The 18456-nt window shown below is 42.0% G+C and overlaps 1 protein-coding gene across 3 annotated transcripts in view; it reads left to right on the top strand.

Annotated features, from left to right (window-relative positions):
* Nucleotides 1–5629: 5629 nt before the first annotated feature.
* The window catches only part of abcc1 (ATP binding cassette subfamily C member 1 (ABCC1 blood group)), a 56123-nt gene continuing 43296 nt past the window's right edge, over nt 5630–18456 (top strand). For 2 of the 3 annotated variants that reach the window (XM_063903009.1, XM_063903008.1), the window contains exons 1-6: nt 5630–5783; nt 7045–7221; nt 7615–7743; nt 8855–8992; nt 10714–10839; nt 11175–11236. In XM_063903009.1, coding sequence (XP_063759079.1) covers nt 5736–5783; nt 7045–7221; nt 7615–7743; nt 8855–8992; nt 10714–10839; nt 11175–11236 — 680 coding nt within the window. In that variant the 5' untranslated portion in view covers nt 5630–5735. Of the gene's footprint in view, nt 5784–6649; nt 6782–7044; nt 7222–7614; nt 7744–8854; nt 8993–10713; nt 10840–11174; nt 11237–18456 lie in introns of those variants that run through there. The other variant, XM_063903010.1, reaches the window with a different exon arrangement.

Here is an 18456-nt window from a genome sequence, read left to right as displayed (position 1 = left end):
ACCACGATCCCTTTTTACAGTTGTACTTTTAAGCATAAACCAACGGTCATACTTACAGGCATGAAACAACAGTGTGTAGAACCACACTTAAGAAGGAGGTGAATTCTGTATATTACATTCACTACAATATCGCAATAACGTTTTTAATTACATGTGCTTTATTGAGTGATACAGTTTTTTATATGTGAAGACTGCTGATTTGGGATTTTAAACATCACACACCATTAACTGCTGCCATTCAAATAATGAATAAGATGCTCTCAGTGCCGCTGCTAGCCATTTTGGTGCCCTAAGCATAATTCCTTCATGATGCCCTCCCCCCCCCCCCCCCCCCCCCCCCCCAATAAAAAAACATTATGAGTTGTGATGAGTGAGTGGGGAGGGGAGGGGGGGAGGGGAGAGGGGGGCACCATCGGTACCTTTGAGTAGTATGCCTAAAAAGTGCCTCATATTTCTATAGTCTACTGAAATAATTTCGGCCTTATAATTATTATGACGATTTTTCATTAGGCTATTTTTGGTGGTGCCCCCTCGACACTTGGTGCCCTACGCACAGCGCGTAATGCGCGTTATGGGAGCGGCGGCACTGGATGCTCTAAGGTTCAAATCTGATTGTGATGACGTCAGTGCCTCACCAGCCATGAACTTCACCGCACGTCACTGATACATACATACATACATACATACATACATACATACATACATACATACATACATACATACATACATACATACATACATACATACATACATACATACATACATACACAGATACACAACCCCCACACACACAGAAACAGTGCATACATATTTTCCTTTATTCATTCATTTGGCTTGCCCTGTAACTTTCTTGAATAGTTACATGTATACGTTACACGTTTTCATTGAACATGTTAATTTTGTTTATATTTTGCAGATTGATTCATCAATAATTTCACTGATGTCTGAAAAACATCAACGTTGCTCTCACGCTTTTCATTTATTGATGCTTGTATCCACAGAACATGAACAATAAACGATACACTGGTTGGTTGCAATTTAGTCATTACGGTGGTAAAAAAGCAGCAACAACAACAAAAAGCCTAGCTTGTAGCCTAAGCTTACTAACGTTAACTGACTCGTTCACGGGACGGAAATGTTAAAGAGTTTATTTTGTTGTCTAAACGAAATCACATTAAGGTGTTGCCATACATTTCAGATGCAAAACCCCAGCCCAGAAATATACGTTTATGAAAGTATGATTACCTTTATTCGTTGCAACCATAAAATGGACAGCCACCTTGCGTGTTCCTCATTAGGAGCTCCAGTTTTGCCAGTCATGTTTCGTGGCCATGAATTACTAATCCGTGGCCACAAATAAAAAAAAATATCACCAATATCACCAGAAGGGCTCCGTAGTAATGATAGATGATAGAGGCTGAGATATATTGAAGTCAACTTTCTCCACACATCAGGTAGGAATCAAGAGAAGTACTGTATGGCACTCTGAGATTCCCTTGGAATGAAGAGTGCATTACAAATTAAATATATTATTATTATTATTATTATTATTATTATGTGTAATGGCAACGCTAAGTTCTAAGCATTTCTGGCCATGGTGATTTACTGTGCTGCTGAGGCAGAAAGAAAGTCAGACAGAATCGATAAAGTTCTTGATGCTGTGAGAAAGTTTCTTGAACATTATGGGAGTTACTGAAAAGAGAGTGCAAGGGCTATAACGAGAGGTTTTTATGCCTTCAGAGCTCAAATACCATTACATAGTTGTTGTTTTTTAGTTAAGAGTTCGGAACATGTTTAGCTTATTTATGTTTTGTTACTCCTATATTAGGCTACTAGCTTTCTTTAGTTACTTAGTTATTTGTCACAGCCAGCTAGGGTGGCCAGCAGTGGCGGCTGGTGAAAAAACATCTTGCATAATCTAGCATAAGCATTCAAATGAACAGTCGGAAAATGACTACAGTTCCACAATAATAATTTAATTTCACAGTTTCCAGCTTCACAGAAAAAGTAACAATTTACAGCTATATTAGACTTTATGCTATCATACTATACAATACAATCAAGGGATAAATTAACAACAAGGGTATGATTTCAGCTGAATCTATACAAATCAACAGTGAGTGAGTGAATGAGTGAGTGTGGGTTGAGAAGAGAGAATGAAACAGAACTTTCCTATTAAAATGTAACATATACAAAGAAATTTAGAACCAAGTTATTTTCAAATTTTTTTACATAAACAGATTATTTTAATACCCTCTCTCAAGGAAAAATGCATTTACTTGGAGAAAACAGCATCAGTGCCATTTGTCATTGCATGTCACAGCCTGAGAGAAACAACAAAGCATTCTCCACAACTATATTACAATTACATACTATAATATTATTACATATTACATCGCCATCATCTCTCTTCGTCGTCGCGCGTATTTTTTCCCCACGTAGCGTAGGACAGAGTCTGGGAGTCGCACTACGAAAAAAAAATATCGCTGGCTCCTTATGTAGCTACAGCAATCCTAAACCTTCACGCATGTTAGCAGGAGTAGTGCCAACACACAGCAGGAGTCCAATAATGCAACACTAGAAAGGTAGACGAGACGAATTCTTCCTTAAGCCTTTAGGGCATATTTATTATATAGCAAACCAAGGAACTGCTCTTCCAGCCTTCATCATATTGGGAGCGGGCCAAGAGAAAAATCACGCGCAGAACATTCATATATATAGGGGGTGTGACGTCACCAATCATATTCATCTCATATAATACCAATAGCACCCCCTTATGGTGTGGAGCAGGTAAGTAGTACAGAATACATCTCAGTCAATCATACACACATATGTCAACAACGCATTTCACGTAGCAGTTGGGGCTAAATTTCCAGCGCCCCACCGGCGTTAAATTTGGCGACGTTGATAGGCCAATTATTCATAATTTCCCCCTAGCAACCATAACCGGATTGGCTGTTTAGCTGCCGGTCAGGGGCACTTTGCCGATCGCCCCATGAGAGAATGATACACTGTCAGTGGAAATTCACTGTTTAATGAGTGTTAGTTGGTGGAAATGTTGTTTAAATGATTTAAATTGCATGTAGGCACACACACTATTAAGTAAAACTGACATTGATTTAAAAAAAAATATGCAAAAAATATTTTTTCCCCTCAACAGCTGGTGGGACAGAGCCCCAGCGCCCCCTATGGGCCAGCCGCCTCTGGTGGCCAGACGTATTTAGGAGGACAAATACGCGTCCGGCTTTATGCTGCGCCGGACGCCGGACAGGGCATTGAAAAGCCAGACTGTCCGGCGTAAAGCCGGACGTCTGGCGACCCTACCTGGTCACCCTACAGCCAGCTTTACGAAACACATTAAAAGAATTAAAGGAATGTAGGTGGGATTGATAATCTTAAGAATCTTTGAGTTTTTTAAACTACTGGACTGACGAAGAAGATTTAGGTTTTCGTTTTTATTTTGTTTATTGTTTTTCCCCCTCAAGAGCTCTGGTCCAGACTCCAGCAGTAGGTGGCAGTAATGTGCCTAAAACGCTAGGTCTCTGAGATTCCCTTGGAATGAAGAGTGCATTACAAATTAAATATATTATTATTATTATTATTATTATTATTATGTGTAATGGCAACGCTAAGTTCTAAGCATTTCTGGCCATGGTGATTTACTGTGCTGCTGAGGCAGAAAGAAAGTCAGACAGAATCGATAAAGTTCTTGATGCTGTGAGAAAGTTTCTTGAACATTATGGGAGTTACTGAAAAGAGAGTGCAAGGGCTATAACGAGAGGTTTTTATGCCTTCAGAGCTCAAATACCATTACATAGTTGTTGTTTTTTAGTTAAGAGTTCGGAACATGTTTAGCTTATTTATGTTTTGTTACTCCTATATTAGGCTACTAGCTTTCTTTAGTTACTTAGTTATTTGTCACAGCCAGCTAGGGTGGCCAGCAGTGGCGGCTGGTGAAAAAACATCTTGCATAATCTAGCATAAGCATTCAAATGAACAGTCGGAAAATGACTACAGTTCCACAATAATAATTTAATTTCACAGTTTCCAGCTTCACAGAAAAAGTAACAATTTACAGCTATATTAGACTTTATGCTATCATACTATACAATACAATCAAGGGATAAATTAACAACAAGGGTATGATTTCAGCTGAATCTATACAAATCAACAGTGAGTGAGTGAATGAGTGAGTGTGGGTTGAGAAGAGAGAATGAAACAGAACTTTCCTATTAAAATGTAACATATACAAAGAAATTTAGAACCAAGTTATTTTCAAATTTTTTTACATAAACAGATTATTTTAATACCCTCTCTCAAGGAAAAATGCATTTACTTGGAGAAAACAGCATCAGTGCCATTTGTCATTGCATGTCACAGCCTGAGAGAAACAACAAAGCATTCTCCACAACTATATTACAATTACATACTATAATATTATTACATATTACATCGCCATCATCTCTCTTCGTCGTCGCGCGTATTTTTTCCCCACGTAGCGTAGGACAGAGTCTGGGAGTCGCACTACGAAAAAAAAATATCGCTGGCTCCTTATGTAGCTACAGCAATCCTAAACCTTCACGCATGTTAGCAGGAGTAGTGCCAACACACAGCAGGAGTCCAATAATGCAACACTAGAAAGGTAGACGAGACGAATTCTTCCTTAAGCCTTTAGGGCATATTTATTATATAGCAAACCAAGGAACTGCTCTTCCAGCCTTCATCATATTGGGAGCGGGCCAAGAGAAAAATCACGCGCAGAACATTCATATATATAGGGGGTGTGACGTCACCAATCATATTCATCTCATATAATACCAATAGCACCCCCTTATGGTGTGGAGCAGGTAAGTAGTACAGAATACATCTCAGTCAATCATACACACATATGTCAACAACGCATTTCACGTAGCAGTTGGGGCTAAATTTCCAGCGCCCCACCGGCGTTAAATTTGGCGACGTTGATAGGCCAATTATTCATAATTTCCCCCTAGCAACCATAACCGGATTGGCTGTTTAGCTGCCGGTCAGGGGCACTTTGCCGATCGCCCCATGAGAGAATGATACACTGTCAGTGGAAATTCACTGTTTAATGAGTGTTAGTTGGTGGAAATGTTGTTTAAATGATTTAAATTGCATGTAGGCACACACACTATTAAGTAAAACTGACATTGATTTAAAAAAAAATATGCAAAAAATATTTTTTCCCCTCAACAGCTGGTGGGACAGAGCCCCAGCGCCCCCTATGGGCCAGCCGCCTCTGGTGGCCAGACGTATTTAGGAGGACAAATACGCGTCCGGCTTTATGCTGCGCCGGACGCCGGACAGGGCATTGAAAAGCCAGACTGTCCGGCGTAAAGCCGGACGTCTGGCGACCCTACCTGGTCACCCTACAGCCAGCTTTACGAAACACATTAAAAGAATTAAAGGAATGTAGGTGGGATTGATAATCTTAAGAATCTTTGAGTTTTTTAAACTACTGGACTGACGAAGAAGATTTAGGTTTTCGTTTTTATTTTGTTTATTGTTTTTCCCCCTCAAGAGCTCTGGTCCAGACTCCAGCAGTAGGTGGCAGTAATGTGCCTAAAACGCTAGGTTGCCGCCCGCCATTAGACCAAAATAAGAAGAAGAAGAAGAGCTTTCCGCTTTGCGTTTGCAGTCAGGTTACAAAACCAAAGCTGAGTCTCACAAACATCTCAAACAGTCAGGTCAAAACCTCCATTGCGTCGCGGCGAATGGGGTTTGATACGTTCTGCAGTCTGGACAGTTCCGATCCATTTTGGGTACGTCCATTTTCTCTACCTTTTATATACTTTCCTCTCGTTGTTATTAGCTAACACTAATGTACTTGACTGAAACCCGTTAAGTTGCATTCCCTGCAGAAGGCACCCGTGGCGTGTCTGTTCTGTAACACCGGCAGAACCACATGACTGTGTGCGTGTGTGTGCGTGTGCGTGTGCGTGCGCGCCAGCCTCAGTGTTCATCCCGCCGCTGCAGATCTGTACCCGGACTCATAACGCTTCTCTTGCGGCTCATACCGGGTGTGAGGCTGGTTTACACCTCATGCGTTTAATTGCAGTAATCCTCGTTCAATTGCTGTAATTCTTCGTTCAGTCGGTAAACATCTCTCAACATCTCAGGTAAATCCGGCATCAGTGATGTGACGTAAAACACAGCTGAAACAATGGCCGGACTCTGCATAGCAACTGTCCCCTGTGTAATGGGTTGTAGTTATTTAAGATAAAACTGTTTTTCCCCTTTTTTCGATAGGAGCGGTTCTCGCCGCATTCATTACTTAAATTTCAACTTCATATTACTTATGGTTTTATTTATTTTTATTCAAATGTTTAAACCGTGACAGTTGCTGACCTCTGTGCAGAAAGCATAACTGGGAGGTCTGCAGGGCTGGTGGGTGATGGTGGGTGATGAAGTATAGAGAAGGTCTTTCCTAAAATATTGGTCCCTATGCTGTTGTGCACACCAATGTTCCCTTGTATGTCTCATATGGAGGCTTCTGCTATGATGTATGATGTCTAGCAACTCCAGTTAGGTAATTGTAGTGTGATGTCAGTGACAGCCAGACTGACATCTTTTAAGGGTACCAGCGAACACAACCCAATTACTTAACCTGTACGGGGAGCCCAGTAGGCTCCTCTTTAGCATTTTTGTTTAGGCATCTTCGCTGTTCCGTCCTGCAAGTTAGAATGCAGGAAATGCATCGCCTGCACAGGTCCACAGGAAAACATCCGGGGCCAAACTCTTGTTAATCTACAACCTGAAGGTGAGCTCTACATGAGGGACACACGTGCTGTAACACTAGCATCTCCCACGGCCTGCGCTTGGCAAAAAAGTTGCATTTGAACAAAAAGCAAACAAGGAGCATTTGCAGATCGTTTTTATGTCCCTCACTACTTCTTTTGTCTCCAGATGTCATGTGGACATTTCCCACTAATAGAATGATGAAACAAATATGAATAATTTTGTATTTATATATATATATATATATATATCCTCTTCCTCCTCTTGTCTTTTTTCCTCTACCAGGATTGGAACCGTACATGGTTCACTTCTAACCCAGACCTTACCCAGTGCTTCCAGAACACTGTTCTTGTGTGGCTGCCATGCCTCTACCTCTGGATGTGTGCCCCCATCTACCTCATCTACCTCCGGAGCCACGACCGTGGCTACATATGTATGACTCACCTCAACAAAGCTAAAACTGTGAGTGGCCTTACCCTTGATTATTTTAGGAGGAATTTCTTTGAATGTCAGTGTCATAAATTGGTTGTTATTTTTCCTGCTCTCCATATTAATTGCTCATTTACAAAATATAATTATGTGAGAAACAGTCAAATATAATACATAATGAAAAATACCATATTCAAAGTGAGAAGTGTGCAGATTGTTAAAGTGTGTTTTAACCAACATGCAGCCAGGTTATGCCACCTGTTATTGTGCACTTATTATTTCAAGATTGTCCTGTAACATGTCTGTGTATGGAAACAAGTATGAATGTATCACAAACAATGACCATTATGTGCAATTGTAGAAATAAAACAGCAATTATATTATCTTCATCTGGTCAGAAACTGCATTGTGTTCTTCTGCCCGCAGGCTGTCGGCGTTCTCCTGTGGATGATCTGCTGGTCAGATGTGTTCTATTCTTTCTGGGAAAGAGGTCATGGCAGCAGCGTCCCCGCCCCCGTGCACCTGGTCAGCCCAATGATACTGGGCCTCACCATGGTGAGGGTTTATCTTATCTTTGTCATTTATATAGAAAGGTTGAAAAAAAGGGTTTGTTATATTATGTTTAACCCATTTAGGCCTAAAATGCCTGGAAAAAATGCCTGTAAAACCTATGGGCGATTTTAGAAGAACCCCCTAAAACCTGAAGTTTTTCTGGAAATTCAGCAATTGTGTCAATGCCTACTAAATAATTGATTTCTCAGCCTCTGTAGCAGATAGAAACAAAATTCAAAAGGTATTTGAGAGCTTACACCTGTGGCTTTCATGCAATAATGTCATCAGCGCTGTGCAGATAGTCAATATCACTACCTTCACTAATTTCAGATTCAAAAATCCAAACAATGCCACGTGTGTATTCAAATGCATTTCATTGGGCTAAGAGGCCGGTAATTAATGCAAAAATATACCACAGAGCTCTTGTACCAGAAAACGACGTATCCGCTTTCCCGGCTTCAATGGTAGAACAACGCAACAGTGCCTCCGGTTTGAATGGTAGAAATGCGGCAACGCTTTCCCGGCTTAAATGGGTTAAGGGCTGTAGTTTTGTTTTCTGGAAATGTCTGGTTCTACTTAAGTTTCAATATGATTTGGTTTAATTGGCATTGTTGTGAAGATTACAAGAATGACAAAAGAGAAATTAGAACAGATTATTTTTTTTGGAGTGTAGTTTATTTGCACATTGCATCATTAAATTGAGTGCAGTGTAGTTCAAAACAAAATTTCAGTCCATCTGGGGATTCTATGCTCGAAATAAGTTACTGAAGTGCCTTGCACTCCATGCATTCTTGTTTTGGTACTTCAAGTCCCGATCCTAACAACAGATTAAAGTACTCCAGACAGCCTGTTTCTAGCTAGGTGCTGCTTTACCCCAAACGTATCTCTGGGCCTGATGGGATATGTAATCCACAGAAGGTTGCAGGCCTTCAACAAACAAAGAATTAAACACGTGTTTAGCTTGTTAAGATAGTGGAATAGCTTTTACCAGAACAAGGAAGAGTTTTTTTCTGTAATGGTACTATGATTTCATGTTCCTGTAATATTTGTATGTTTGGTCAGTTATGGTGTTTGAATACATTTTTTTATTTTTATAAATGTGTTTTTGTTGCAGTTGCTTGCCGCACTGTTGATTCAGTATGAACGAATGAAAGGGGTTCAGTCGTCTGGAGTTCTGCTGATCTACTGGCTGCTGGCCCTGCTGTGTGCCACCGTCACCTTCAGGTCCAAGATCTTCCAGGCCCTGGACCAGGTCAGTCTTCAATAACTGCATTTGGACTAAAAGGTTTTTTAAAACCTATAGATACGCAACATGTTTGGCTTGGCACATGTTAGTATTTGTTCCCAGGACCTTGAACACAGTTCCCTCAGATTGTTCCACAAACGAAGCAATACATTATAACAGCAAGTTCCATGGGTCAGTGTTGTCAAGTCACCAATTCTCGAGTTTGAGTCACTTTCGAGTCCCCACTTTCCGAGTCCAAATCCGAGTCACCTAGAAAGAGTCCGAGTCAAGTCTGGGTCCGAGTCATCATTACCTGTGCTCAAGTCCAAGTCCGAGTCACCCAAAAAAAAGCTGGGGTTTGGTTCTTATCAATCAATCTTTGTTATTTTCTGCATTGCTTTTGTTCCGTCTATTACTGCTATAAGCACTTTGGGCTGCAATTCTTGTATAAAAGGTGCTATACAAATATAAGGCACACACCCACACCCATCCAGCACACAAACTGTTCACTCTTCTACCATCTGGCAAGCGCTACCTCAGCATGCGGTGCAAGACTACCAGACTTTGCAATAGCTTTTTCCCACAGACCATCAGACTACTCAACTCATCCAGGAAAATTCCATGAACATGACAACCTTGGCACCCACAAAGACCAACTGAATGTTAATTTTAATCAAAAACTGTACTGTACTTTGCTCTTCACATACACAACATCATCCATAATTACAGACATACTTATCTCAATGGTGCTATTCCTCACTTTACACTTTACCATATTGCACTTGTTATTATTACACCTCAGTAACTACTTAAATATTATATTCTGCCTGTCTGTATATGTTGTGTTTAAATCTGTGTGTACTACCATGTTATATGTTGTGTGTCAACTTTTACTTGCACATTTGGAGTATGGGGAAACGTAATTTCAATCATCTGTGTAATTACTTGTACTAATTGCATGGTCTGATCGACAATAAAGTTCATTCATAAGGCTTATAAATATAATTATAATAATTATTAAGCTTGGGTCGAGTTCCAAGACTGCCTTCAAAGAGCTGCTTCACAAATAAAAATGCTCTACATTAATCACTGTGACCCACTGTCAGCATTTCAAGTTTGCTTGCTGCAACAGGAGAGAGAGAAAAGGGAGAGACAAAGTAGTTGGAAAGAGAAGTGTCCAGTTTAGTTGGCTGTATTACAGTGTCTGTTTATTGTTAACTGTGGAGAACCAGCAATAACGGATGTTTCCAACAGCACCTGAACGGCCCTTTCATCTTTTCTCCGTGATAAATAATAGTCCGGACAGCTGGTTACCGGCTGACAACGAGCCGTGTCAGAACTTGCTGCTGAGCATCCATACTATGGTTAAGGAGCCTAGATACCGATAGTGAAGCATGTAACAGAACGTTGGGTCATGAAATGTCCTCAATCGTCCTTTGACAGAAAGAGCATTTGGCCTGCTCTTTCTGTCAAAGCACACAGCACAATGTAAATTTAGACTGAAATAGCGGGGGCACATCTGGACTTCAGACAAAAGTTGGTGGAGTTTGAGTCCAAGTCCTATTGTCAATGTGCGAGTATAAGTCCGAGTCCTCGTATGCAAGAATTCACGAGTCCGAGTTCGACTCCAAACCATCAGTCGGCAAGACCGAGTCGAGTCACGAGTCACGAAAATCAGCAATTGAGTTTTGAGTCCAGGACTCGAGTACTCCATCTCTGCCATGGGTTCAATCTGTCTTTTTTCCCAGCTGTGGACAGTGTCGGTCTGGAGGTACACCACCTTCTATATCTCCTACGCCCTGCTGCTGGTCTCTCTGTTCCTGTCCTGCCTGACGGACAAACCCCCCCTCTTCTCCCAGGCAATCAAAGACTTGGTGAGTTTCCCTCATACTGTCCCCCTGCTCTGTCTCTACTTCCTGCCTCTAGTTTCTCGCTTTTTCACTTTTTATCTCTGAATTGGTTGGTGAGTGGGACAAATACAATCACCATCATGCCCCTGTTCGGTTCGGCTCACACAGTGTCTTTCTTCTTGTCTCATGATTATGGTGGGGGAAAGCATTTGCGTCTATCCTTAGTCAGCGGGTCTTGAATAGATGCACAACTATTGAATAATCACTGTGCTCCATTAAATGCACATTCCTCATCCTGGGATCAGTATCTCGACAGAATACAAATATTTTGGGTCTAACTGTAATGTTTTTGTTTTCAGAACCCCTGCCCTGAGCCTGGAGCTCCTTTTCTCTCCAGGATTACCTTTTCATGGATCAACAGGTGAGCAGCCGATATACAGTTAGGTCCATATATATTTGGACAGAGACAAAGTTTTTTTAATTTTGGTTCTGTACATTACACAATGAATTTTAAATGAAACGATTCAGATGCAGTTGAAGTGCAGACTTTCAGCTTTAATTCAGTGGGTTGAACAAAAAGATTGCATAAAAATGTGAGGAACTAAACCATTTTTTAAACACAATCCCTTTAGTTCAGGGGCTCAAAAGTAATTGGACAAATTAAATAACTGAAAATAAAATGTTAATTTCTAATACTTGGTTGAAAACCCCTTTGATGGCAATCACTGCCTGAAGTCTTGAACTCATGGACATCACCAGACGCTGGGTTTCCTCCTTTTTAATGCTCTGTCAGGACTTTCCTGCAGCGGTTTTCAGTTGCTGTTTGTTTGTGGGTCTTTTTGTCTGAAGTTTAGTCTTTAGCAAGTGAAATGCATGCTCAATTGGGTTGATATCAGGTGTCTGACTTGGCCATTCAAGAATATTCCACTTCTTTGCTTTAATAAACTCCTGGGTTGCTTTGGCTGTATGTTTTGGGTCATTGTCCATCTGTATTATGAAACGCCGCCCAATCAATTTGGCTGAATTTTGCTGGATTTGAGCAGACAGTATGTCTCTGAACACCTCAGAATTCATCCGGCTGCTTCTGTTCTGAGTCACATCATCATTAAACCCTAGTGACCCAGTGCCACTGGCAGCCATGCATGCCCAAGCCATCACACTGCCTCCGCCGTGTTTTACAGATGATGTGGTATGCTTTAGATCATGAGCTGTACCACGCCTTCTCCATACTTTTTTCTTGCCATCATTCTGGTAGAGGTTGATCTTGGTCCAAAGAATGTTCTTCCAGAACTGCTGTCTTGTTTTAATGTTTTTTTTAGCAAAGTCCAATCTAGCCTTTCTATTCTTGAGGCTTATGCACCGTGCAGTAAACAGTGATCATGCAGTCTTCTCTTTATGGTAGACTTGGACATTGATACGCCTAACTCTTGGAGAGTGTTGTTCACTTGGTTGTGAAGGAGCTGTTTAACTACCTCATTGACTTCCCCCTGTGAGATTGGAGTTGATCCCCCCTCATACTCCAGCTCCGCCTCTAACATAGAGGGCGGAGTTGTCGGATTCAGGAGTTCCTCAAAGTGTTCCTTCCACCGCCCTAACACACTATCAGTTGAGGTCAACAGCGTCCCATCCTTACTGTAAACAGCTTGGATGGTTCCCTGCTTCCCCCTCCTGAGGTGTCGGACGGTTTTCCAGAACAACTTTGGTGCCGACCGAAAGTCCTTCTCCATGGCTTCTCCAAACTTCTCCCACACCTGCTGCTTTGCATCTGCCGCGGCTGAGGCTGCTTCCCTTCGGGCCTGTCGATACCTTGCAACTGCGTCAGGAGTACCCAGGGATAACATATCCCAAAAGGCCTCCTTCTTCAGTCGGACGGCTTCCCTGACCACCGGTGTCCACCAGGAGGTTCGAGGGTTACCGCCCCTTGAGGCACCTAAGACCTTGAGACCACAGCTCCCCGCCGTAGCTTCGGCAATGGAGGCTTTGGAAACAGCCCCCCTCTGGTTCAATGTCCCCAGCCTCCACAGGGATGCCTGAAAAGCTCCGCCAGAGGTGTAAGTTGAACTTTGGATTCCTCCAGACGTTCCGAGTTCACCCGCACTACACGTTTGGGCTTACCAGGTCTGTCTAGAGGCTTCCCCTGCCACTGGACCCAACTCGCCACCAGATGGTGATCAGTTGACAACTCCGCCCCTCTTCACCCAAGTGTCCAAAACATGTGGCCTCAGGTCCGATGATACAATAACAAAATCGATCATGGGCCTTCTGTCTAGGGTGTTCTGGTACCACGTACACTTATGAGCATCCTTATGTTCGAACATGGTGTTTGTTATGGCCAATCCATGACTAGCACAGAAGTCCAGTAACAAACTACCACTCCGGTTCAGATCAGGGGGGCCGTTCCTCCCAATCACGCCCCTCCAAGTGTCTCCATCATTGCCCACGTGTGCGTTGAAGTCTCCCAGCAAGACTAAGGAGTCCCCTTCAGGAGCCCCATACAGGACTTCTTTCAGGGTCTCCAAGAAGGCAGAATACTCTGAACTGCTGTTTGGTGCATAAGCACACACAACAGAGTTTTCCCATAACCCGCAGGCGTAGGGAGGCGACCCTCTCGTCCACTGGGCTAAATTCGAACAAAACGGCACTCAACCGGGGGATTGTGAGTATCCCCATACCCGCTCTGCGCCTCAAACCTTGAGCAACTCCGGAGAAGAATAGAGTCCAACCCCTATCAAGAAGTAAGGTTCCAGAGCCGACGCTGTGCGTAGAGGTGAGCACCACCAGATCCAACTAGTAATGCTCCACCTCCCGCACAAGCTCTGGCTCAAAGTGACATTCCACGTCCCCAAAGCCAGCTTCTGTCGCCTGAGTCTGGTCCGTCGAGACCCTCTGCTTTCACTGCCACCCTTCTGGCAGCGCACCCGACCCCATCGCTGTTTCCCGTAGGTGGTGGGCCCGTGGGACGGAGAAGCAGAGGTGTTGCCCACGTTGCTTTTTCGGGCTGTGCCCGGCCGGGCTCTGTAGCAAGCCCGGCCACCAGACGCACGCCGACGAGTCCTCCTTCTTGGTCTGGCTCCAGAAGGGGACACCGGGCTTCCTCCGGGCCGGGTATCCTCGCTTTCAAGTGTGTTTTTCATGAGGTCTTTTGAATCAATCTTCCACCACGATAAGGTGCTGGTTCTCGGAAAGGTGTCAAAGTAACCATCCGGGGAAATCATGTTATTTAGCAGTGTGGAGGAGGCAGGAAAGATTGCAAACAGCTACAATCTGGAATTTTTGCCAGGCCCGAAAGACGGAGCAGACACGCCAATGACGACCAGTCCAGGACAGTAGGCGTATATGAGACATGTGTAGGTTTTTGTTTTTGTCCCCCGAACTATTTGAATGCACTCTAGTTATGAAAGACATTCAAAATGAATTAATCTAATGAGAAATAATAATTGGTATGATATTTGATTATGGGCCTCTATTGTTCCTTTATTAATTATAGCAGTGGCGGGCCGTGCATTTCACACCTAGGCCTTCAGGGATGTCCTACACAGTCCTACCTGAATTATTCCACCTCTTAATGCCATCATTATGACGCCATAGCTCTAGAAACTATACATTTAGACAGAAACGCAGTATAACCAGGCGTTGCATCACATTAACATAGTCAAGTACAACAGAGTTATATTAATATTTCCGAAGCATTTATAATGAATACATCAGCATTTACAGTTAACTCAATTAATCAGATTATCTGACAAACCGCTCCTTGACACCTGTGTCTGTCACATAACGCAGGACAAGTGCCAGCTGTGCTACATTACCCACGCCTGACGTCTCGTCCACCATAACAGCGACAAAGGGTGCTTTTTGAATCTCCATTTTGATCTCTTCTCCCATCACTTCAGCAATAGCATAAATCAGGTCGTTTTGTATTTTGCCTGACGTCCCAGTAAACATGTGGTTTGTGTACAGGTGGTAATGCAAATCTGTGTTGTTCTCAGCACGAAAAGAAAGAAGCTCCACGTAGTTTCCTGTTTCTGGACTCGGCGCTTTCATCGTGTCCCCTAAATGAAAGTTCCTGTTTACCCAAAAACAGGACACAATCAATCAGTCTTTCAATATTTCCCTATTTTTGTTCACCCTTTCGTTGTGGAGCTCCGTTTCCCTGCGCACTTGTTCGTTGAGCTGTAGATCCACTCGGGTGTCCCCAAAGGTTTTCAAAAGCACCAGTGCTTCCAAGTGCCCAGCTGTGCTTTGGTGTCTCGTTGCTGCCTTGGTTAGACAACTCAAGTTTGCAAATGTAGTGTGGCTCCAAACACCAAATCGATCAGTTGCAAATACCAGGCATTCCCGGCAGTACAATTTGCAGTGCCTCTCGGAGGCTGTGAGCCAGGGGTACCGCTCGTAGTTTCCCTGCTGTGCTAGGCTCGCTAGCGTTGGAGTTGGTCGTTCCCTTTTCAAGATGTGTAGCTTTACTTGAAAAGTTCGTTTTGAAAATGGCGTTGTAATTATATCTTCGACCAAATTGATCTCTTCTCCTCCTTCAGCCATTGTGGGTTGAAAAAAATAGCTTGTAGAAATCTACACAAATTAGCTCGCTCAAGTTCTAGTTCTGTTTGCTAGCTTTGCCCATAGACTGTATGGCTCTGCCTACTGCCTAGCTCTGCCTCTCAATAGTGCGTATCCAATCAGAAGATGTGCACGTGCTAACGTTAGCGTACGCCTGCTAGCTGGCCCGTTGTCGCCACCTCGAAATCTGATTGGTTAACGCCACCGTTTTGTTTGCGTTCACTTTAAGCTACAGGCGCCCACACTGTTGATTCTGAAGGCCTAAGGGCAGATTTCTTTGACCCTAGCAACACATTATGGCTGAAATATGATTGGATAAAAGCTCTAACATAAAGGCCAGCCCTCCAAATCTCGTTCTGAGGCTGGAAGCAGCGCAGCCAAGACGAACGCTATAAAATGAAGAGAATAGACTATGGGGAATAATTTAATACGTATTTGTGGAAAAAATATATCACAATTTAATTTATATTCTGATGATGTTTAGGCCAGCAGAGAAGGCCTTGCTGGCCCTGACGGCCCACCACTGAATTATAGGCCTAGCTTTATATAGGCTATATATCTTGATTCTCCTCTTATTTTTGGTACAAAGGGACATTTGTTTTTTACGTTGGTTATTTACTTTATTTAGCCTACTCCTCTATTAACTAGGTAATTCAAAACATTTTGTCTTCAAATTAAGCATTTCTTGGTGGCTGTAAGAAGGGAATAGGTGCTCACAGGAGCACGACTCTGCATCCACATATCACGGATGTTAACATAGGTATAGGGTTTGGGAGGGGAACAACGGGAGGGGGGTGAGTGATCGGATACATGGGGGGTGGGCTGGCAAGTGCGCTGATATCTTACATGTTACTTATGAACCAAGAAGCTTCTTTCCTTGACTAGTGCTATATGGTTTTCATTTCCAGTTGACACAAATGACTAATTTTTCTGTAATATCATGGAATGTACAGGGCCTGAACAGGACAACTAAGAGAACTGCCTGTCTGGAGTATATAGATAGCTTACTAAGGAGTCTATCAACAATTTTAGTAACTTTAAATATGAGGTTGTTGCTTCATCCTCAGCAGATGATAAAACAAGAGGTGTCTGAGTTGTAATCAGGCGTTCTTTAAACATAAACATTATTGACGCTGGCAATGACACTGAAGGTAGAATTGCCTTTGTCAAAGTAGTAATATTTAATATGAGAATTGTTTTTGTCAGTGCTTATGCTCCAGCTAACTATGATAAAGCATTTTTTTCAATATCTAACATGTTAATGAAATGTTCTGATTATTATTTAATCGTTGGCAAAGATATGAACGCTATAATGAATCCGATATAAGACAAATCGAGTCATTCAGCGAGCAGTTCCCAGCTGTCCTGTTCCAGGGCTTTGCAGCAATGTATGTTAGATCTCAACCTGTTGGATATTTTGATATTTTTTAATCCAGTGGCCAAAGAGTATACTTTTTTTTTCCAACAGACATAAATCATACTCAAGAATAGATTACATTTTTGTCTCCAAGACACTTTGCACATTAGTACGGACAGCTGATATTATTTTGGCTTCACTGTCCGACCACCATGCAATCAAAGTAAAATTTCTACTATCATCTACTAAACAAAAAGCATCCCGTTGGAGGTTCAACACTACTTTAATTTCAAATAATGACTTCTGTTGCCAATTTAATGAGCTACGGGCATGCATTTCTGCAATACAATCTCCAGGCGGCAATATAGTAACTACTCCAGCTGAAATTAATGCAGCTTTTCATGTTTCTATAAGACACTTTACAAATCTGAAATACATTTCAGTAAAGACAGATATAATACTTTTCTCACTGACTTATACATGTGAAAATGATCTGAAACAAGCAGCAGATTTAGGGGCAGACATTTCCTTAAATGAATTATGGGAATCATTACAAGAAATGAACTTAGCTAAATCTCCTGGCCCAGATGGTATTCCCATTGAGATGTATATTCATTTTTGGTCTGAATTGGGTCCCCTGCTTCTGGAAATGATAAATATCTCTATTAGAAAGGGCTCTTTCCTAAAGCAAACAAATACAGCATGAATATCATTGCTTCTTAAAAAACATAAAGACCCAGCATTATGTACTAGCTACCGGCCTATTTCATTAATTAATGGAGACATGAAGATATATGCTAAAGTACAAGCACATCGCCTTAACAAATACCTAGGGAAACTTATTCACCGTCATCAAACAGGCTTTGTGAAAGGCCGCTTTAGCTCAGACAATCTAAGGAGATTATTACATATTCTATATCCCACTCCAGATTCGCCACATTGTCTTACTACATGCAGAATTTTAACTCTTGACGCTGAAAAGGCATTTGACAGACTAGAATTGGATTATCTCTGGGCCCTATTAGGTCACATGGGCTTCGGCAAACAATTTATTAAATAAACTAAAGTTCTTTATGCAAACCCAGGTGCAATGGTTTTATCAGGCAATACTTGTTCACCACATTTTCAAATCTCTAGAGGTTCTCGCGAGGGATGCCCTGTGTCTCCCCTATTATTTGTTTTATCCCTAGAGCCTCTGGCTCAGAAAGTGCGCCAATCCACCAATATTGCACCTACTACAATAAAGTCCACCATTCAAGATATATCACTTTATGCAGATGACGTACTTCTCTTCATTAGTAAACTCTCGCAGTCACTTACTCATATCAGTAAGTTATTTTCCGATTTCAGTAGCTTCTCAGGATACAAAATAAATTGACAAAAATCTGCTCTTCTACCTCTAAGTAGCTCTGGTGATGATTTGACCCAATTCAATATCCCAGTTTTAAATCAATTTAAATATCTTGGAATTGATACTTTCCCAACTCTAGAAACCACAGTTATCAATAATTATAGTACAGTTTTAAATAAGATCAAAGTAGATTTGGGGAAGTGGATGTCGAGACTGATATCTTTTGATGGCAGGATCTCAATCATTAAAATGATGGTATTACCTCAAATACATTTTATTGTCTCTATGTTCCCTTTGAATTCAAAAAATTGATTATTGGGATAAATTACATAGTTTAGTCACCAGTTTCGTCTGGAACAACAGAAGACCAAGGATT

This window comes from Eleginops maclovinus, chromosome 16, assembly GCF_036324505.1.
Source record: "Eleginops maclovinus isolate JMC-PN-2008 ecotype Puerto Natales chromosome 16, JC_Emac_rtc_rv5, whole genome shotgun sequence".
Taxonomy (NCBI): domain Eukaryota; kingdom Metazoa; phylum Chordata; class Actinopteri; order Perciformes; family Eleginopidae; genus Eleginops; species Eleginops maclovinus.
This window is presented reverse-complemented; position numbering and strand designations above follow the sequence as displayed.